Genomic DNA, 22,272 nt, shown 5'->3' with positions numbered 1-22,272 from the left:
AAATCCTAAGCACAAAATAAACTTTTCTAACCACTTCAAAAAAAAAAAAAGAAAAAAAGAAAATTTCTACTTTAGTCAGGCAGTGGCTCACGCCTGTAGTCCCAGCACTTTGGGAAGCTGAGGCAGGTGGATCACCAGAGGTCAGGAGTTTGAGACCAGCCTGGCCAACATGGTAAAACCCCATCTCTACTAAAAATACAAAAATTAGCCGGGCATGGTGGCGCACGCCTGTAATCCCAGCTACTCAGGAGGCTACGGCAGAAGAATAGCTTGAACCCAGGAGGCGAAGGTTGCAGTGAGCCGAGATCGTGCCATTGCACTCCAGCCTGGGCAACAAGAGCAAGACTCCGTCTCAAAAAAAAAAAAAGAAAGAAAAAGAAAAATTTTACTTTAATGGTGCATTGACTGACTCCAGTCAAGATTTAACCTGGACTGGGCGTGGCGGCTCACGCCTGTAATCCCAGCACTTTAGGAGGCTGAGGCGGGCAGATCACGAGGTCAGGAGTTCGTGACCGCCTGGCCAACATGGTGCAACCCTATCTCTACCAAAAATACAAAAATATTAGCTGGGCGTAGTGGTGCGTGCCTGTAATCCCAGCAACTCGGGAGGCTGAGGCAGGAGAATCGCTGAACCTGGGAGGCAGAGGTTGCAGTGAGTTAAGATCAGGCCACTGCACCCCAGCCTGGGTGACAGAGCAAGACACCGTCTCAGGAAAAAAAAAAAAAAATTTAACCTGTTTACTCAGTTTGTAGTAGCTTTTCAGATTGGGGTTTTTAATTGGAAAAATACCAACCCCATCTTTATGAACAGTCAGGTAATACAGAGTATTTGAGGTAAGGAAAGAGAACTGACCTAATGATTTTCTTCATTCCAGTTATAGAATTCCTCATTCTTTTGGTGGCACAGGGGGCACAGCTCACTAATGTTTGGTTTGTTAGAAAAAAACGTAATAGTTGGATTCTCATTGATAAGCTGCTAAAAAAACAGAGACGGAATAGTTAAAATAAATACTCTGAAACAAAGCCCCTCATAAAAAACCTCAGGAGGCAATTTTGACTTAGCAACACAACACACATTTGCCCTCCCACCTCCTTCCCATTAGCAGTGTCTTCCTAGGAGCCTTCCACATGAGTTCAGAATGACAGCCTGTGCAGAGAACACAAGTGCCTCAAGAAATGCAGTCACGGACTAGCAATTTTTCCAGATTAAAAAACCCCAGAAATCTAGCCCCCAAGGTGCTGAGAACTGTCTGGACTCTGCGATGAAAGACGCACATTCTACACGCTAAAACGGAGAGGGAGACAGACAGTATCAATAAAACCTCGCTCCATATATGCCAAGGATTCCAGAGCCATAAATTACTTTAGAAAGAAGGAAAAAAGCTAGATGTCCTCGAGAGCACATCGTGTCTTTAGAAATGCACAGATGAAGCTCTTAATCATTTTGCCTAAGAAAAAGATTTAATACTTCAATGAAATATTAAAGTGTTCAGGTAAGTTCCAAGTGTTACCTGGAACACTACATAAATGTGAACTACAAAAGGATATCACAACTAAATGTGTACTCTTTCTAAAATAATATATAATAAGAAGAAATGGCTTTTACTTTGATAAATGCTTTATTCAGCACTGGCAACCACCGATAGTCTCAAGTATTGAGACAACTCGCATAGCTCTAATCACACCAAAAGAGAACCACCAGCCAACGTCCGGGTCACCGGCAAGTAACTGCCTGCAGGTCTGTGACTCCTGCAGCACCTCTCTCAGCACCTGGGGAGCCTGTCCCAGGAACACCATGGCTGCTCAACACTTCCTTGAACATACAACGTTTCTTTAGTCCAGTTTACAATACAATGTATTATATCATAACGAAAACACTTTGGACCCTTTATCTGAACGGTAGTAACTTGGTTATTCTACAACAAATATGCATTGAACGTCTAAGTAAAAGCAACTGTTCTACATTAGATCGCTTTTCACTAATCTATTTTTCAAAAAGAATTCAGTATCATTTTTGGTCCTCATGTCGGGATTCCAGTGTCTATTGTATCCAATCATGATCTAAATCCCAAATCGTGAGTGTTTTAAGTACTTATCTGTGATTTTTTTTTTAATGTCCACTGGAAATAACGAGTGATTTAAGACTGCCAATCCAACAAAACATGACTCTGTATTGTATCTAATTTTTTAAAAGAGTAAGTGGCTACCCACTTGTCCTTAGGAGAAACTGGAAGGAAAGCTAGAGAAAAAATACCCAACATTTGAATATGCTAGTGCATTTATTTATTGGAACCACCCTCTGTGAAACATATTTTACAAGTGTAGAACTATAGACCAACTGTTAAGCAATTTATTCAAGATCAAGCCCTTAAGGACAGGGCTGGGTTCCTAGATTGCAAGGCTTGGCCTCTGAGCCGTCTCTCTTCACCAGCTGTCTACACCAAAACTGAATATAAAGAAATCCAGGATGAGCAACTGCATTTCATTGAATCTTCATTTCTATAACTTAATTTCCATTATTACCTCCCATTAATATAGAAGTGAAAAATTAGCATAAAATTTTATATAAGCAAAGACTCAAGCTATTTTTATTGTCACTGGATTTTTATTAAGTATTTTAGTTCTATAACTTATTTTCATAAACTCTTTTTGTTCACTGTTTGTTTGGGTAAATCTCATCAAATTTAAACACCCAAGACTCTTAAATGTTCTGGAGTTTTGCGGGAAAGTAAACACCTATTTGTAAGTATTGATATGTAAAAAGTTCAAATTTTAGTGTACGACCAACTACAATTTGCATTTCTCTACCAAGTAACCCTCTATAATGGAATTTCACTGTAAAACAGTCAGACACTTATGTCCAGCACAAATAAAGTTCACAGTAATTGTCTATCACAAGTAAACAATCAGCAAACTTAATGTTTTACTTATAATAAATACATGCCATATACTTAGATTCTAGAAAGTCATCACTCACTACTTCTTTGTGGTAGCTTCACAGAGACTGTGAAACAGATCATGGAAAGAAACTTGAGTTTACCATGTGCAAAGTTAAAGTGAATCATGTATCACTTAGTGCACGGTGGCTCACGCCTGTAATCCCAGCACTTTGGGAGGCCGAGGTGGGCGGATCATGGTCAAGAGCTCGAGACCATACTGGCCAACATGGTGAAACCCCATCTCCACTAAAAATACAAAAATTAGCTGGGCATGGTGGCACGCACCTGTAGTCCCAGCTACTAGGGAGGCTGAGGCAAGAGAATCGCTTGAACCCGAGAGGCGGAGGTTGCAGTGAGCCAAGACTGGGCCACTGCACTCCAGCCTGGAGACAGAGTGAGACTCCATCTCAGAAAAAAAAAAAAAAAGAAATGAAAAATCTGGCCGGGCATGGTGGCTCACACCTGTAATCCCAGCACTTTAGAAGGCCGAGGCGGGAGGATCACCTGAGGTCGGGAGTGGGAGACGAGCCATGACCAACATGGAGAAACCCCGTCTCTACTGAAAATACAAAATTAGCCGGGCGCGGTGGTGAATGCCTATAATCCTAGCTACTGGGGAGGCTGAGGCAGGAGAATCGCTTGAACCTGGGAGGCGGAGGTTGCAGTGAGCCAAGATTGTGCTATTGCACTCCAGCCTGGAACTCCATCTCAAAAAAATAAAAAATAAAAAATAAATGAAAACTCCACTGACCCTTTCAATATGTGGGCAAATCAATGTTAGATGCTAGTCTAATCAGGTCAGCCCTGCAGAGGGCCAGAAAATAGTTTTGGCTTGTCAAGTCAAATGGTTTCAGGCGCAACTATTGAACTCTGCCGTTTTGCAAAAGCAGTCACAGACAATACATACGCACGTAAGCACGGCTGTGTTCCACTGAGACTTTGTTTATGGACACTAGAATTTAAACTTCATATAATGTTCCAACAGATGGTGAGCTGGACTTGACAAGTAGGCAGTAATTTCCTGACCCAGGGTCTCAATACAGATTCTTTTCTGACACGTATTTATTTGCTGGCAATTAAGTAACTTCTACTTCATTATTAATAATAAGTGAGAACAATAATACAAAACTTGCTTAAGGCTTTGTCTAAACTGCTGGTGTATAAATTTTTAAGACAAATTTTAAAAGTTACTTATGACAAAATTAAATATACTACTAGAGGAACAAACTGGCCAAGTTTCATTTATTTCTTCACGTAACATTTTTACAGCTCACATACAGCAGGAAGCACACCTTTGCACATAATTGTGACATTAGCTTCACAACAGCATCTGCTGACTGCACTTCCAATTATAATATAACAAGTGCAAGTTCACTTGGAAATGTACATTTATACACCTGATATAAATTAAAGATGGCTACACTATGATTGGTGATAGCAAAAGCATGACTTGAGGTTCCTTGACTAGACCACTTGTTTAAGAGAAGTGTACCCAAGCATTTTAAAATGGCCATTTGGGGAACAGGCCAATATATAAAATATTCATGTAAAATTTAACCATTTACTTTTTTAAAAAATAATCTTCAAACTTTAAACCTTTGTTACTGAATTGTTATATGGATATACATCATGACAGCAAGAAACACATTTACTACAGGCTGTATTTTTGGCGACGTGGCCAATTAAAAAAAATTGTTCATAAAGTAATAATATTACTTTTATTAAAATAAAAAAGCTAACTGAAATATTTTCCTTCCACATTTAATGTGTTATGTTGAGTTTAGTCCCCCTCCTCCCGCAAGAAATCAGTCTGAGACTTAAGTGTTGAATCAAACCTATATTTGTAGTTTCTAAAATGCTGATCCACAGACCACATTCTTGTTACACGTGTACCAATGACAACAAAAGGCAAACAGAATCACTGCCATCCCTATGATGAAAGGAATGGTTCCTTTTCTAACATTCTTTAAAAATATACATTTTACACTCCTTGCACCTCAACAAAGGCAGCAATGTAATAAATACACGGTTTATTTTGTCCTCCTCACTACAAGGCGCCTGTCCACAAACTACCTGTTGTAAGCCCTCTCTTTTTTGGATTTCTCCAGGGCTTTGTCCATGGTCTTCTCGTTCTCCCCCCGGCACTTGGGACAGTACCACTTGCCCTTGGGTTTATGATTGAGCCCCACGCACGAGAAGTGGAACCACTCGATGGGGCACTCGTCGTTGTCGCAGCCGATCATCTCCCCGTAGGAGACCTGGTTGCACAGACAGTACGTGGGTTCATTGGGGTCGATGGGGAGGTCGGCAGGGGACGCCTCTCGCTCCGCCTTGGCCTTGGAGCGCTTCTTCTTCTTGGAGGTCTTGGCCTTCTTCTCCTTGGGTGTGCCCGAGGCACCGTCGTCGTGGTCGTGGTTGCTGGATGCGTTCTCGCGGTTCTCGTTGTTGCGCTGCCGCCGTGAGCGCTTGCTGTTGGGCTTGTCAGCCTGCGCTGCCGCCTCGCCTTTGGGCCTGTCCGCGCCAGCCTTGCCGCTGTTGCCCGCTGTGTCGCCCAGCTCCTGCTGCGCCTCCAACAGCTCCACGTGGCTGTCCACCTGCCGCGTGCGGTTCTCCACCAGCTCCACCATCTGGCTCACGATCTGGATCTTCTCGTCGCCCAGCTCCTGGCTGCGGATCAGGGCGCGCTGCACACAGTGCAGCATCCGCCGCTTCTGCGCCCCGTCCGTCTCGCGGCTGAAGCGCTCGTAGCACTCGTCCAGCTCCTTCAAGATCTCTGGGGGGTAAGAAGGACAGGCGTCACTCGCGAGCAGGACACCGGGACAACCCACACGGCCCCGGACGGGTCTACGGAGAGGGCTGGCAGGGGTCCTAGGGGCCAGCGCATGGCTTGCCCAGAACAAAGCCCACCAGCCACAGGCCCTCCCGGGCCTATCTGTTCCTGTGCTAAACTAAACTAAACACAAGTGCCAGCACAGCTCCCACAGGGGGAGCAGCCGCTCCAGCCACCCCAGGGAACCTGAGAACAGTTCCCAGGCACGCACGGGTGACAACGCCCGAAGCCATTAAGAGGAAACGTTTAAATGAGGTGCAGTGCTCGGGACCCAACATTAATACTTTCTATTAATGATTATGTCTATACTGCCATCATTTTTACTCAAATGCTTCTGTTTGAATACAATTATTCGTATACATATAACTATATAAACGTGGTACTTATTACATTATTCATACACAATATACAAACATTAATAAAATATATTATAAATTATTTGAATATTTTAAATAAAAAAGGTCTTTATTTTCTTTATTTTAACATACCAACATCTAGAATACCCTGTTAAATTAGAGAATGTATATAAATTTATATAATAGCTCTCTATGATTTAAAGAACCGGGTTAACAGTAAAGGTCTAGGCTACTTTGTGACTTAGGTCCTCACTTTCAGTCCCCACATTTATTCTAGCATGTTATCCCTCTGTATTAGTGACAGCAAGAACAGTTCTGCCACAATAATCCAGAAAACCTAGCTTTGCTTTATTATTATCATGACTTGTGATTATTTTAGGGACAAGGTCTGCCTCTGTCGCCCAGGCTGGAGTGCAGTGGCGCGATCTCGACTCATGCAGCGTCGACCTCCCAGGCTGAAGGGACCCTCCCACCTCAGCCTCCTGAGTAGCTGGGACTACAGGAGCACCACTGTGATGGGCCATTATTATTATTTTTTAACTGCAGTGAATGCACTAGCCTTGCTTTAAAACGAAGCTGGTAGATTTTACTTTTGCATCTACTGCTTAAACAAAAACATCTTCACATCTGTTAAAGTCAATGGGCCTTAAAATGTTATCAAAAACAAAAGAAAACCTCTTCAGTATTTAAATGTAAACCTTCTTGGGCATGTTAGAGGAAAGTGTATATGATTTTAAAGTGTAATTTGGCAAGTGTAATTAGGCAATTTCTCAAGAAACAAAAGCTGTTAAAAAAAATCTAGTTGAGGCCGGGCGCGGTGGCTCACGCTTGTAATCCCAGCACTTTGGGAGGCGAGGCGGGCGGATCACGAGGTCAGGAGATCGAGACCACAGTGAAACCCTGTCTCTACTAAAAATATAAAAAAATCAGCCGGGCGTGGTGGTGGGCGCCTGTAGTCCCAGCTACTAGGAGAGGCTGAGGCAGGAGAATGGCGTGAACCCGGGAGGCGGAGCTTGCAGTGAGCCGAGATCGCGCCACTGCACTCCAGCCTGGGCGGCAGAGCGAGACTCCGCCTCAAAAAAAAAAAAAAAAAAAAAAATCTAGTTGAAATAAGGGAAGTAAACAGTCTTGCCAAAAGGCTACTTAAATACACAGAAATTCCAGAGTTCTTTTTCCTCAAACAGTAACCATTAAACAGTACCAGATTATTCTCCTAAAACCTTTTTGCAGTCTCTTTAAACAAGGCAACAATACTACTTTTTTTTGTTGAGACGGAGTTTCGCTCTTGTTGCCCAGGCTAGAGTGCAATGGCGCGATCTCGGCTCACTGCAACCTGCCTCCCAGATTCAAGCGATTCTCCTGCCTCAGCCTCCCAAGTAGCTGGGATTACAGGCATGTTAATACACGCCCGGCTAATTTTGTATTTTCAGTAGAGACAGGGTTTCTCCATGTGGGACAGGCTGGTCTCCCAACTCTCGACCTCAGGTGATCCGCCCTCCTCGGTCTCCCAAAGTGCTGGGATTACAGGAGTGAGCCACCGTGCCTGGCCAACAATACTACTTGTAAACTAGGGGAGGGGCTGAGAGTGAGAGGGATTGTCTAAAATGTTACCCCCTTCCTTTCCACATCTTATCTCCAAATAGTTATAAGACATATACCTAACACTAGAGTAAACATAAGAACTTAGGCCAATGCTGAAGCTTCTCTAAATGGTAATATTTTCCAGAGTATATTCTCAAACTAAAGACAGCTTGAAGACATTTCCTAGAGGAACAATGCAGGCTGCCTGCCACCAGGAGGAATGCCCTAGTCTCATATAGTAATTAATTATAAAAATAAATAGCTGTATTCAACGTATCCAAGTAATACCAACTTATCCAACTTATTTATCATAATGTTAAAATTGTGTACCTTTTTTTAAAATGGATTTAGGGTTACAAAATGGTATCACTTCATCAGTAATCAAAGTTCTAAAGACAATATTGTCATTTCATAGAAAACTATCATAAATTTAAAATTTAATAACACAGAGGTTATTTTACATCAGAAGCAAGCTTCCATCCAGGTGAAGCCTAATTTGTGGGCAAGAGAAACAGATACCCCATCGCAAAATTACCAAGAAGTATTTCTGTTACCTAACATTTCTTTGATACTCCAAGCAAAGTATTTTATCAACAAAGCCACTAAGTACAAATATTTATAAACAAGAACAACACCACTGCTAAATAGGAAGCCATCCTTCCAGACACTCTGCTTCTTCAATGCCAGCAACTCAGCTTCAGACACACTGCTGCCTTTCTTCCAAACATATTCCACACCAACATTACCATGGAAAGCAGCAGCACATGCAATTTACAGATTAAATGGGATTGCAGCAACATTTAAATTGGTTTGTCCAATTACTTTAAATGTATTTTAATTTTACATAAGGGTTGCACTGAAGTTCTTTATGAAGCGAACTTCCCAGGGGGTGGGTGGGTATTTTTATAATAATGCTTGAAAAATAATTCAAGCAACCTCAAACACCATTTTAAATCGATAAACTATAATCCAAGTTTATGAATTAACATACAACTGATGCCTACTAAGCAAAAGACGTTTGACTACCTACAGAGTAGGTCTGTGAAAACAAGCTTTGTCTTTCAGAACTACGGGGCAGAGCTCAGCATTTACACCTAAGTCCAAGGAGCTGTGACCCTCGAGACAGATTCGCGCGATTCTCGGCGCTCCCAGCTGCGCGGCTCCAGTACTCCCCCGGGGCGGCGGGACTGTGATCTTTCCTGAAACCAAAAAGTTCATCATCCTAGGTGAACGTGAAGCAAGCAGCAAGCCAGGCTCTCCCCGACAACAGGAGGACAAAGTGGCTCCGTGAACTTTGCTGTCTATACAGCTGGGACCCTGCGCCCCGCCCCGCGCTACTTTTTGCTATCGTCGAACGATCAAAGTGGTCTCAGCTCCTGCCTCCCTTCCGTCCGGAGCCCCAGGGTCACCCCACGGGGCCCGTCTGGCCCGAGGCCAGCACCTTCCAGAAAAGTTTCTGCGCCGAGAGTCCCGCTCGTGGACGCAGCCCCAGTCACTCACGTTTCCACGGCCACGCGCGGCCCCACCCTCGGGTCAGCAGAGATGCGACCTGAGACTGTCTGCGAGCCGGTCTCGCGGGTCGTGGGAGGCGGCCCGAACTGCAGCCCCGGCCCCGAGCTCCCAGCCCCGGGATCACTGCTACTACCATAGCTCCGCGCCCGAAAGTGGCCGGGCTGAGTGGAGGGGCCGGGGCGACACCCGCCAGGTCTCCAGCCAATGGGGAGGAAGCCAGCGAGACTCGCCCCGCCTCCCGAGAACCGCCGCCTATGGGAATCGCCGACTTGGAGGGCGGAGGCCAGGAGGAGAACCAACCACACCGCAGGGAGGAAGAGCACGGCCCGCCCCAGCAGCGAGAAGGACCAATCCAAGGCCGGAGGCCGAGCGACCCGAAGGCGTTCAAATCGATTCGTCCACCCTGCACCCCGCTCCTCCCCGAAAAAGAAAAAAGAAGACAGCGGAAACACAGACCCATGCCAGTTACTGCGCTAGGCCCGCCTTCATCCGCCTCAGCGACCAATCGTTCCGCAGGGGAATGATAAGGACATTCCACGAAGGACGTCACAGCCAACCACTGGGAGGCTGAGGCGGGACGTTCCACAATATGCTAATGAAGTTCCTATAAAAGTCGCTGCGAAGCTACGTCTCGGATAGAGCGCGCAGGGGCGCCTTCCTGGTAGAGAAATCTAGTACTTTCGGGGACAGCGGTCAACATTTTTTTTTTTTGCCCCCCCCCCCCCAGCCAACTCTTCCGTTTCCCTACTGCGTAGCCTTGTAAACATTAGTAAACTCCGAGTGGTGATCCACATTCAAAACAGAGACCCTAAAGCCTTGACTGACCTCGCAGCAAAGTTTCCCCAACAGCCAACAATTCCCGGCGGACACGAACTCGCCACCTCTCTCTGACACCCTGGGCAGCCAGGTCTGCACAGAACGACCCACAGGTCCTCTCACCTGCCACGATCCTCTCCAAGCCAGCGATCTGCCCGCGCCCCCCCGAGCGCAGCGCAGCGCAGATGGGCGCCTTCCTCGCCTCCGCTCCTCCCCTTCCCTTCCCTACGGCACACAGAGAAAAGCCCTCGTCCTCCGCAAACTACTACCGGCGGCGTCGCCCCTCGCAGTCGGCCCCTACTCGGTGTCCAGCGCCAAGTGAGGGCCGGAGGGGGCTGGGCGAGGGCGGCCGACCTACCCCGAGCGGAGTACTACCCGGTACTTTATGTAACACTCAGATTCGGGACTGGGTGGGGGGCGGCGAAGAAGGGCCGGAGGAGCGGCGTTGCCCGGGACCGAGGCACCGGGTCGGCGGGAACCCCGGCCCACAGCCGCCCTTCTCCTGCAGCCCCGTCTTGGCGTCCTACAGCCCCAGGCGCCGGCACATCCCTCCATCTCGCGCCGTAATCTGCACCCCCTCCTAGAGGACGCGGCTTGGACCCGCCGCCCCCTCCCCCGCAGCACCCGCCTCATCACTTCACTACAAAGAGCGCTTTGGTCGCGCAGCCTTGCAGCGAGACCTCTCGCGCCTCCTTCCTCCTCCGTGTCCCGGGCTTTGCACACAAGGACCTTGGCGAATCAAAGGCGCTCCAGACCTTTTGTTCCTGCCCCCGCCGAGGGCCGCCGCTGCGGAGCCGGCCGCTTCCTCCGGTCCACGGCAGGACCGGCCCGGCTCCGCGGCGCGCCCGGACCCGCCGAGAAGGAGGCGGCCGCCCCCGCCCATCCATCACCCGGCCGTACCTTGGTATTTCGCGTCGATCTCCCGCATCAGCGAGACATTTCTCTGCAAGTCGAAAGGCAGAGACTCGATGGAGTCCAGGTAGTCCTCCACATAGTTCACCAGGTGGAGCTGCTCCCCGTTGGCAGGACTCAACATGGTTCACCCTGGAGGTCCCCGGCGACTCGGCGCGGCTTTCCGCTTCCTCCAGCCCCCGCCCCCCTCAAAAAATAGCACTGCAAAATGCAAAGCTCTCGCTCTCCCGGCGACCCCCCCACCGGCTCCTGCTTCGGCCCGGCGGCTACATCTGCCGAGCCCGTCTGCCGCCTCCGGGTCCGCGGGGACCCCAGCGCCTGAAGGCGCGGGCCGCGGTGGCGGTGGCTCCCGGGAGCAGGCCCCCTCTCAGGCGGCTGGGCTGGCGCTGGGGGCCGCGCGTACGAGCGCGCACACACCGGCGGGAGAGGGCCCAGCGCCGCGGCCGCCGCTGCCCACCCGCCCACTGGGCTGGGGAGAAGAGAGGAGCGGGGCGGGCCGCGGGAAGGGGCGCGCTCCGCCGGCCGCCGAGCCGCACTTGTCCAACGTGGAAAACCCAAATACCAGTTTCAAACACTTGGGAAACATTCAGCCCCGCTGCGCAGCGCGCATGCGCCCCGGCCCCCTCCCCCGGCGACGGCCCCGCCCCCCGCCGCATTCACGCCCCTCACCGTCCCGGGCCCCGGGGGCTGCGGGCCCGAGGCCGGCCCTAGCTGGGGCGTGGCCTTGCCTGTCACTTTTGCCAGGGGCGAGGGTCGCGGAGGGGGCAGCGTCAGGGCCGCTGGGGTGGGGACGGCGGGCGAGGCGCAAACTTTACTAGGAGTTTTTGGCACTTGGAGGCAGAGCCCGTTGGGCGGCGCAGCAGGCCCGCCGGGAAACGCAGGGGAGCGGCCTGCTTTGCTGAAAACCCGACCAGGACGTAACGGGCCGCGGGACAGAAGCCTCCGAGACCGTAGAACGCAGCAACTACCACAGTCCGCTCCTCAGCCCGACTCTTCGTCCCCGCCCCACAGCGCGGTATAAGTAGGACCCGAAACAGAACTGGCAACTGCAGTAGCCAATCTACTTGCCAACCTCACTTTAACAGCCCAATCACGATGAAGAGGAGGCGGGGAGACCGTGAGTAATGCCCCCAGACTCTTACTACTAGAAACCCAAGTCCTCCGGGAGGCGGAAGGAAGGGGAAGGCCGGCCACGGGCGGAAGTGGCGGCGCATGCGCACTGGCACCCTCTAGGAGTCCTTTGAGCTGCGGCCGCAGAGTGTGCGGGAGACCTACCCGTTCCGTGGCCGGACCACCACTCCCAGCAGCCTAGGCGGCTCCCGCGCCTGCGCCATCCGTCACCGCCCTCCCTTTGTGTCGCCTCCCGGTACTCAGTTTGGAACGGCCTGGAGACAAAGGGGCTCGAGAGGGAAGCTGCTTCCTAGTGCCGAGCCCCAGAAGAGGTGGATAGGCACGAGGGGCGCCTTCCCTAGGCCTTATCTCTTCCCGCCCTGTGCCATGGACACCGTTCTCGGAGGCCGCTTCCCACACTTGGAAAGGCCGCCCACAGTATGCAGACACCCGGTCGGCCAGTGTCTAGAGGCCATTCAGCTCCCCGGACCGCCTTCCCCCGCGTCGCCCCTCTACCCTCCCTAAGCTCCCGGATTTTGGGCTTTCTGAGAAGCCTGCACGCCACGCGAGCCCGTTGCCTAGGCGACCGGCCCCGCGCGCCGGCCCGCCCCCTTCCGGCCAAAGGACCCGCCCCTCCTGGGCGTGGCCTCGTGCCTTTGTGCACTTCCCGCCTGGTTCTCCGGTTCCGGCGCGGCCTCGGCCTCGGCTTCGGTCTCCGCCCGGCTGCGGCCGCCGCGGGTCCCCTCCGGGGTGGCCCCGAGAGCTGTGCTTGCCACGCTTGGCTGCTTTTTTTTCTCTGATTTTCTTCCGCTTTGGACCCTGCTCTATTTGCATTGTCTTTTTTTCACCAAGTTGGAGAACGATGCCTTGTCAGTTTTCACCTTTCTCACCGGACTTTCTCTTTTTCGGAGAGCCGGGTTGGTGGTGCTGCCTGTGTATTCCACGAACTAAGCCCTGTCCCCAGCCCTTGCAGTGTTTTTATATCAACTGCACTCCAGCGCGATTCTCCATTTTTCTTAGCCTCTTAATTTGGACAGGGTCGGATTTCAGCTTTTATCCACCGGGTTTATCCTGTTGCAAAGCAGAGTACACAGCTTTAGACACAAAATAATTGCAGTTGAAATGGATACACATTCTGGTGGTAAGATTTGGAAACGTGGTATTTGATGGAACCCTGTTGTGACATCTAAAACTATTTGGATTTTTAAAAAATGTATTCTGTGTAATCCAATAAAAATTTGGATTCGTCCAGTATTTATAGGGTAGATTATTAGCCGCAGTGGTGCTAATTCCAGCGCCCTGCGGGGTATTTTGTGCTATGGCTATGAGTACGGCAGAGACTGAATTGAGCTGTTTTGTATTTGGAATCGGATTGTTCACGTTGCAACGTTGCTGCGATGATAAATGGATGGATACTCTTTACACTTTGAAGTGGATTTAATCTTCACTTTTAAGCCCCTTCGTCTCATCTACACATCAGGAGAGCTTTTGCTTTGATATTTGAGGAAATGGCTGTTATTTTACTTACAGATCACGCTATTCTAGTCTTGGCCTAGTTAAAAGCAAATGAGTAGTTTCTACAAGATTTATTGGCCACTACTTGGTCTGCACTAAAGACCATAACACTTGGCCGGACGCGGTGGCTCACGCCTGTAATCCTACCACTTTGAGAGGCCGAGGCGGGCGGATTGCCTGAGCTCAGGAGTTCGGGACCAGCTTGGGCAACATGGTGAAACCCTGTATCTACTAAAAATACAAAAAATTAGCAGGGCATGGTGGCGCGTGCCTGTAGTCCCAGCTATTCGGGAGGCTGAGACAGAATCACTTGAACCCAGGAGGGGAGATTACAGTGAGCCGAGATTGCGCCACTGCACTCCAGCCTGGGTGACAGAGCAATACTCTATCTCCGGAAAAAAAGAGAAAAAAAGACTATGACAAGATAACATTGTGTGGAAACAAACATTATGTCGAATAGAGAGTATAGAGGGAGTACAAAGTTGAATAAGGAAAATTACGTCTTTCCCTCAAAAAGCATATAAGTAATTTAAAAGTACAATAGTAAGAAATAGACCGGTTCTTCTATTCCTAGCATTCATTGGCTCTAGAATGAATAGTGTTTATCTGAACTCAAGAATAAAGTTGGAAGTAATTTACCCCTTACAATGATAAGATGGAGTTTAACCTAGGTTATCTTTTTAAAAAAAAAAAAAATCACAATACAGTACAATCTGAGTAATGATTTTGTTCCTCTCGTTATGTATTCTTCACATACACATAAACCAAAAAGGCATCTTATGCATTCAACAAGGAATATCGACGAGTGTCTACCATGTGCCAACTACTGGTCCGTGCGCTGGAGATACAGTAGTGAAAAGTTTTCTGGAGCTTTACATTCCATAAAACTTTTAGCCCACCCCTTGGGATAAAAAGTCAAAAAAGATTTTATCTTTTTTGGAACAAACTTAGAAGACCAAGCCATAAAACATAATTAACTTTGATAACGAATTTTAAATGTCACTGAAGAAAGGTGCTTAATTTTGAAGTTATGTTGAAGAATCTTGTCTCTCAGTTTTGTTTCCTGTGGCGTATTACAAAAATGGATGTTAAAACTTTTCTGTAGAACAGAAATTTCAAATGGATTAAAAAGAAACATTTAAAAATTAAACTTTTTTCTAAAATTGTATTTCCAGTCTAACTGAAAATGCTCAAACCTATGAGAGTCAGATATAAGAGATGAACATACAATTCTTTTTCTTTTTTTGAGACGGAGTCTTGCTCTTGTCGCCCAGACTGGAGTGCAGTGGCGTGATCTCGGCTCACTGCAACCTCCGCCTCCCGGGTTCAAGCGATTCTCCTGCCTCAGCCTCCTGAGTAACTGGAATTACAGGTGCCCAACACCACGCCCAACTAATTTTTGTATTTTTAGTAGAGACGGAGTTTTGTCATGTTGGCCCAGGCTAGTCTCGAACTCCTGACCTCAGGTGATCCGCCCGCCTTGGCCTCCGTAAGTGCTGGGATTACAGGCGTGAACCACCGCGCCCGGCCAAGCATAGAATTCTTTAAGTTCCAAAGTGCTTAAAAAATAAATGCAAACTCATTCATCTTAAACCTGAAAACCCCTAAACCATATGCTACCATAATCAACTCTACTTCTGATTTACAAGATTTTGCCTTGAAAGAAAATGTAATACTGAGAACTCTATTTTGTTATTGTTGTCATTAAGGACTAAGAAATGGCATTAGTGATATTTTGGAATCATTAACACACTTCCTCCTTCTAACCTAGATTGGAGAGGGAGGTGACTTCAATTAAACGGATCCTCTTTTTAGGTATATATGGTGTGTTAGTCAGGGTTCTCTAGAGGGACAGAACTAATAGGATGGACAGAGATATATATAAAATGTATATACATATATATAAGTTTATTAAGTACTAACTTACATAATCACAAGGTCCCACGATAGACTGTCCGCAAGCTGAGGAACAAGGAGAGCTAGTCTGAGTCCCAAAACTGAAGAACTTGGAGTCCGATGTTCGAGGGCAGGAAGCACCCAGCACGGAAGAAAGATGTAGGCTGGGAGGTATGGTAATGAAGAGCATTAGCAGTCTGTTTTACTTTACCTTAATATTCAACCTGCAAATATTCAATATGCAAAAAGATCACATTTCTAACCATCATTAAGTAATGAGTTATGTTTCTCCTTGTTTTGATGATCCCCAAAAGCCTTAAGAAAACAGAATTGGCTGCTGGGCACAGTGGCTCATGCCTGTAATCCCAGCACTTTCGGAGACCAAGGTGGGCGGATCACCTGGGGTCGGGAGTTCAAGACCAGCCTGACCAACATGGAGAAACCTCATCTGTACTAAAAATACAAAATTAGCTAGGCATGGTGGCACATGCCTATAATCCCAGCTACTCGGGAGACAGGCAGGAGAATTGCTTGAACCCGGGAGACGTGAGAAAGAGGCAGGAGAATCGCTTGAACCCAGGAGATCACGCCATTGCACTCCAGCCTGGGCAACAAGAGTGAAACTCCATCTCAAAAAAAGAAAGAAAGAAAAAAAAAGAAAACAGAATTGGCCAGGTGTGGTGGCTTAGGCCGGTATTCCCACCACTTTGGGAGGTTGAGGTGGGTGGATCACTTGAGGTCAGGAGTTCCAGAGTCCCAGACTAGCCTGGCCAACATAATGAAACCCCATCTCTACTAAAAATACAAAAATTAGCTGAGTGTGGTGGCATGCATCTATAATCCCAGCTACTCAGGAGGCTGAGGCAGAAGAATCACTTGAACCCGGGAGGTGGAGGTTGCAGTGAGCCGAGATCGCGCCATTGCACTCTAGCCTGGGTGATAGGGCAAGACTCTGTCTCAAAAATACACACATAAAAATAAAAATGCAAAAATTAGCTGGGCACGGTGGCGCGCACTTGTAATCTCAGCTACGGTGGAGGCTGAAGCAGGAGGATTGCTTGAACCAGGAGGCAGAGGCTGCAGTGAACCCAGATCAGGCCACTGCACTCCAGCCTGGGTGACAGAGCAAGATTGCCTCAAAAAAAAAAAAAAAAAAAAGAAAACAGTAGAATCACTGCCAGTGAGGGGCTAAAAACATTACATGACTTTTCTGAAGACAGAAGATACTATTGTTAATTTAAAAGTTATGATGTTCCATGAACAATTCAAATACACCACATGTCCAGATTCATGTGCAGATTTGATCTTCAGTGTTATTAAGCTGCTTTCAGAATCTCTGCTCCAGTTATTTCCTTGAATTCATGTGTTCTCACAGATTGCAGCTGAGCTTTTTGTTAATTGGCTTTATTTACTGGCACATCTAATATCTGAATCAGCTTTATCAGGTATTTTACTACCCAGATTTCTTCCCACCTGCACAATTAATCCCTTGTGTAAGGGATTAATTCATCAACGTTCAACAAGCTCTTTTATTTCTTTTTAAATTTTTTTTCCAGCCACAGGAAAACAAAAAACAAAACAAACAAAACCCAAGTCCTTTTCTGAATTTAGTGCAGGGCACCGTGAGAAGTTCAAAATAATGTACAATTTAAGATAGGGAGGTAAATATACACACAGCACTAGAAAGTTACAAAATAACATAAGGCAAGAAAGAAGTGATAATATTCAGGAGAATTTAGAGTAGTTAGGTAACATGAGTGGTTAGCGTTGATGCAGGCTATATGGTCTCCTAATTCTAACATTTTAACCTTATTAAATTAGACCATAGATTACATTAGACTACAGTTAGCTTGAAACAGAATTGCAGAGTTGGACTCCAGGATATTGAGAAACTACTCTAGGTACACACTTGTTTGTCTCTACTTAAACCTTTGCTTTTTAATAAAACACCAAAGCAAACTAAAAACAACAACAAAAAAAACCAGAGGAACCTCTCCTGTTTTGAGAACTGGAAAAGCAAAGGGGACTTTTTCTTTTTTTTGAGACATTGTATTGCAAGACACCAATAGAGGCACTTTTTTTTTTTTTTTCCAGAGGGAGTCTCCCTCTGTTGCCCAGGCTGCAGTGCAGTGGTGTGATCTCAGCTCACTGCGACCTCTGCCTCCCGGGTTCAAGCGATTCTTCTGTCTCAGCCTCCCCAGTAGCTGGGACTACAGATGCACGCCATCACGCCCGGCTAATTTGTGTATTTTTAATAGAGACGGGGTTTCACCATATTGGTCAGGCTGGTCTCCAACTCCTGACCTCAGGTGATCCACCCGCCTCAGCCTCCCAAAGTGCTGGGATTACAGGCGTGAGCCACTGCGCCTGGCCCAATAGAGTCACGTTTGTCAAGCTAATGTGAGTAACTTTCAGAATGTTTCTGTTCTCAAGATACGGGATCATGGAACTTTTAACCTTAAGATGAATCACAAGCAGACATTTCTGCTGCACATACCTGATGAATGAAGTTTCCTAGCTTTGGTCATTTCATCCGGAGACCCCAGGAGAGTGTTGAAGTGCAGACATGCTATGTGTCGGGGTGGGGGTGGGGGGAAGCGCGCTGTGTATTGGAGTGCAGACGTGGTGCGTGTTGGGTTGCACACTGTGTATTGAGGTGCACACTATTGGGGTATAGATGTGTGGGGGTGCACACTATATTGAGGTGCACATTGCATTGGAATGCAGATGGTGGAATGCACACGTGCTGTGTTGGGGTGCACACTGTACTGGGGTGCAGACATGGTGTGTGTTAGAGTGCACAGTGTATTGGGGTGCACACTGTGTATTGGGGTGTACACTGTACTGGGGTGCAGACGTGTGCTGGGGTGCACACTGTATTGGAGTGCACACTGTATTGGGATGCTGATGTGGTGTGTGCTGGGGTGCATACTGTGTATTGGGGTGCTGACTGTATGCTGGGTTGCACACTGTGTATCGGGGTGCACTGTGTTGGGATACTGACGGTGTGCTGCAGTGCACACTGTATTGGGGTGCTGACGTGTGTTCTGGGGTGGACATTGTGTATTAGCGTGCTGAGGTGGGGTGTGCTGGGATGCACACGTGCTTCGCGAACAGGCCAGGGCCCGGCAGCAGAAGCTTGCACTGTAAACGCTCCCCCCGCGCGGCGGACACAGGTCTAGGCTAGTACAGCGCGCACACGAACGCCTCGCAGGACCTGGGCTAATAAGGAGAGGGGATCGGCACGGTCCCGCCTCCTCCTACGGCCTCCCGGCGCGGCACCGCCCTCCTCCCTCCACCCCGGGCGTTCCCCGCCCCCACCCCTTCGGGCCCTGGTTCTCCACCCTTGCCTCGGGCGACTCGCGCCAGGCCAAAGGGAGGCGCTACCTGAGGATTGCTTCCGGGAGTGGGCGTGGCCCCAAGGTCGTGGGCGGGGCGGGGCCGTGCTGCTTTTGCGCGCCCGGCCGCGTACCCGGCGTGGCTCCAGTCTCCGCCCAGTCGTAGGCGCTGGCCGCTGACATGTTGAGGACGACGCGCGGCCCAGGCCTGGGCCCCCAGCTGCTCCAGGCCGCGCTGGGCCTCGGGCGGGCTGGGTGGCAATGGCCTGCGAGCCGGGCGGCGAGCGGGGGGCGCGGGCGGGCCTGGCTGCAGCCCACGGGCCGGGAGACGGGTGTGCAGGTGTACAACAGCCTCACCGGGAGGAAGGAACCCCTAATCGTGGCGCACGCCGAAGCCGCCTCCTGGTGGGCCGCGCGGGACTGGGGCACGGGCGGGGGCCGTGCGTGGCGGAGACTTCCCACGGCTGAATGGGATCTGGGTTCGGGGAGGGCGTTTAGGAAGCTGCATGGAGCGCGCCGTTCTAGAAGCTGGGGATGCGCGGTGCTTTTGCAGGTTTGGGTATGAATTGAGCAAGTATGATAAACCCCGGCTATTCATCCACCAGAAGTGATTACTTTAAGAATTATGTGATCATTATAACTGAGAATCGAATGTCTTTTCTTGCAAATATGTTCCACACGATGGATTTTAACTTTGTTTCCAGGTATAGCTGCGGACCAACTGTATATGATCATGCGCACCTTGGCCATGCTTGGTGAGTTTCCTGGATTTGAATTTTCATACTTCAAAGGACCATTTATTTTTGAAAGCCTTTTGCTGACTTCTTCTATCTCTTAAGTGGCAACTTAGGGATGCAGAATAATTCCTACATTCCAGGCATTGTGGGAAATGTTACAGCCTTATTTGGTTCTTGTAGGGATTCTGAGCACTTAACACCCGTTTTACAGGTGAGGAAACTCAGGGAGGCAATGTGGAGCACTGAAAAATGACCCGTTTTGGAACTAGATGTTTTTTGCTGGGTTTGGTGACATCAAGAGGCCTTTGCGGGGTCCCGGGGTCCTGCTGGTCAGTCATTCCTGGGCCCCAGCACTTCTTAGCTTCACAGCACTGAGCAGGTCACTTGATTGCTTTGAGTCCTGGTTTCTTCATCTTTGAGATGGGAATGATAACTTGGATCTTACAACAATTTTCGTAAATAATGCTCATAAAATGCTGCTTAACACAGTACCTCACATGTGAGATGTCACGGGGCTCAATAGTGATGGAGTAACTTTGCTAAGATTACACGTTGAAGAGGTATTGGAACTGGGGTGAGGCTTGGTTTATCTGACTGCCAAGTGGTTGCTCTCTTGACCTCTTAACCATAAGATGTACTGCCTTCTACATTTGCCAAAATTACCACTTTTCCTAATATTTTGTATATTTACAAAATATAATGTACAAAAATGACATATTGTAGATTTTTTTAAAACTTAGTATTGTTCAGTCCTAGACTAAAAGTAAAAAGTTACATTTACTCCGTATACTTTTTTTTTTTCTTGAGACGGAGTTGCTCTGTTGCCCAGGCTGGAGTGCAGTGGTGCAATCTCGGCTCACTGCAACCTCCGCCTCCCAGGTCCAGTTGCCGCCTCCTGGCAGCAATTCTCCTGCCTCAGCCTCCAGAGTAGCTGGGATTACAGGCATGTACCACCACGCCCAGCTAATTTTTGTATTTTTAGTAGAGACAGAGTTTCACCAAGTCGGCCAGGCTGGTCTCGAACTCCCAACCTCAAATGATCCACCTGCCTTGGCCTCCCAAAGTGTTGGGATTACAGGCATGAACCACCATGCCCAGCCTACTCTGTATACTTTAAATATACATTTTTTCCCCTTTACTTTGGGCTAACGTACTTTTAATTATCAAAAGCATATTTCGACATCTTTCTTGAATTATAAAATATGTTGGGGAAATATTAAAAACAAAACCCCCACCCTGGAAAACCTTTCCACAAAGGTAGAAGAGAAAGAAAACAGTTCTGTTACTGAATAAGCCTTAAACTAGAAGGGGATGAGCTAAAATAACTGCAGAGACAGAAAGAAATCTCATCCTTCTATAGAGCTTTGGGGATACAGCCTGTCTCGGTCTGTGAGTCTGCTGTAACAAAATATCCTAAATGGATTACTTATAAACAACAGAAATTTCTTTCTTTCTGGGGCTAGGAAGTCCAAGATGAAGGCACCAGCAAATTTGGTGTCTGGTGAGGGTCTGCCTGCTGTGTCCTCACATGGTAGAAGTTAGAGGGAATTCTCTGAGGTCTCTTCTATGAGGGCGTTAACCCCAGTCATGAGCTCTCTGCCCCCATGACCTCATCACTCCCAGAGCCTCCACCTCCTGAAACCATCACCTTGGGAGTTAGGGTTTCAACCATGAATTTGGAGGGAAGACAAACATTCAGACCATAGCATAACCCATTGCTTCAGGTGAGTTACAGTGTGGAGTCAGATGACAAGGTAGGCCCATCTACTTCCCAGGACACTGGAAAATAGGGCGTTATTTTTCTTGATTACATTTCAAGAGGTGGGTCCCAGGTTTTGAAATTTTCTTGAGTTTTAAAACTGCCAAGAGGTTTATTTAGCCATTGAAAAGATTGACATGCATTTGAAGAGGACTGAGGAAGAAATCCTAAAAGTTGTTGGGGAGAGAATCTCTTCTCATTTCCAACTAGGAGAATCAAGTCTTGCAGTTTTAATTTGTATAATATTTACCTTTATGAATACAGAAAAGAATACACATCTTAAGTGCGCAGCTGAATGCATGTTATAAGCTGTGTCCACACAGGGCCTTCCCAGGGGCTGGTGGGAGCTGGGACTCTCCTCTTGACCACCTTCCTGTCAGTCTGGCCAACCCCTCCAGGCCTTCACTGGGCTGGCCTGCCCCACCTCCCTCTCCCCATCTCAGCTCTCCTAGCATTGTACTCCTTCAGTGGTTATGCAACCATCTGATGTCGTTAGCATGATGTAATTATTTCAGCTCCAGCAGGACAGGGATCCACACAGTGCCTGCTGCAGAAAGGTAGAATTTGAGCGATGGGTAGGACTCAGTTCACTGGAAAGAGACACCCTGAAAAATAGCCTCCACCATTTCCAGAAGAGGTCAGAAGGATGGAAACCCTGTTTGGGGAAAACAAATAGACCAGTTTGGTGCTAGTGGGGAGGAGCAGGGGAAGGGATGGGGCATCAGTTGCAGCCAGACTGGGGAGGGTGCTGCGTGGTCTGGCCCAGAGAGTTTGGATTTCATGCCATGGTAGACAGAGTCACACTGGAGCGTTTTGAGGGAAGACTCTTAGCAAATGAATCATTTCAGCGATCACCCAGATGAGCACACTCACCCAGTGGATGGAGAAAACGGGGCAGAAAGAGCCAGGCTGACGGTCGCATGGTTCATGGTAGAGTCACGGAAGCAAGCCGAGGTCTCCTGATGCCGTGT

At 48.1% G+C, this 22,272-nt stretch overlaps 2 protein-coding genes across 8 annotated transcripts in view; one reads left to right on the top strand and one right to left on the bottom strand.

Annotated features, from left to right (window-relative positions):
• Window positions 1–3,861: 3,861 nt before the first annotated feature.
• Window positions 3,862–12,576, bottom strand: ING1 (inhibitor of growth family member 1). Of its 3 annotated transcripts, none has more exons than XM_003270184.3 (2): window positions 12,222–12,576; window positions 3,862–5,712 (listed from the first exon to the last, which is right to left on the bottom strand). In XM_003270184.3, the coding sequence occupies exon 2, from the start codon at window positions 5,639–5,641 to the stop codon at window positions 5,009–5,011; it is 633 nt and encodes a 210-aa protein (XP_003270232.1). In that variant the 5' UTR covers window positions 5,642–5,712; window positions 12,222–12,576; the 3' UTR covers window positions 3,862–5,008. The 3 variants fall into 3 exon arrangements, with proteins under 3 accessions (XP_003270232.1, XP_003270230.1, XP_003270231.2); XM_003270182.4 differs by lacking the exon at window positions 12,222–12,576 and adding an exon at window positions 10,935–11,963; XM_003270183.2 differs by lacking the exon at window positions 12,222–12,576 and adding an exon at window positions 9,207–10,243.
• Window positions 12,577–18,904: 6,328 nt separating this feature from the next.
• Window positions 18,905–22,272, top strand: part of CARS2 (cysteinyl-tRNA synthetase 2, mitochondrial) — a 64,248-nt gene continuing 60,880 nt past the window's right edge. For all 5 annotated transcript variants that reach the window (XR_004030211.1, XM_030813687.1, XM_030813688.1 and 2 more), the window contains exons 1-2: window positions 18,905–19,210; window positions 19,510–19,560. Coding sequence is in view for 4 of the 5 variants with exons in the window: in XM_030813687.1 (XP_030669547.1) it covers window positions 18,987–19,210; window positions 19,510–19,560 (275 nt within the window). In the remaining variant the exon portion in view is untranslated. The remainder of the gene's footprint in view (window positions 19,211–19,509; window positions 19,561–22,272) is intronic.

This window comes from Nomascus leucogenys, chromosome 5, assembly GCF_006542625.1.
Source record: "Nomascus leucogenys isolate Asia chromosome 5, Asia_NLE_v1, whole genome shotgun sequence".
NCBI lineage: Eukaryota > Metazoa > Chordata > Mammalia > Primates > Hylobatidae > Nomascus > Nomascus leucogenys.
Note: the sequence above shows the minus strand (reverse complement) of the source record. Positions and strands in the feature narration are given on the sequence as shown.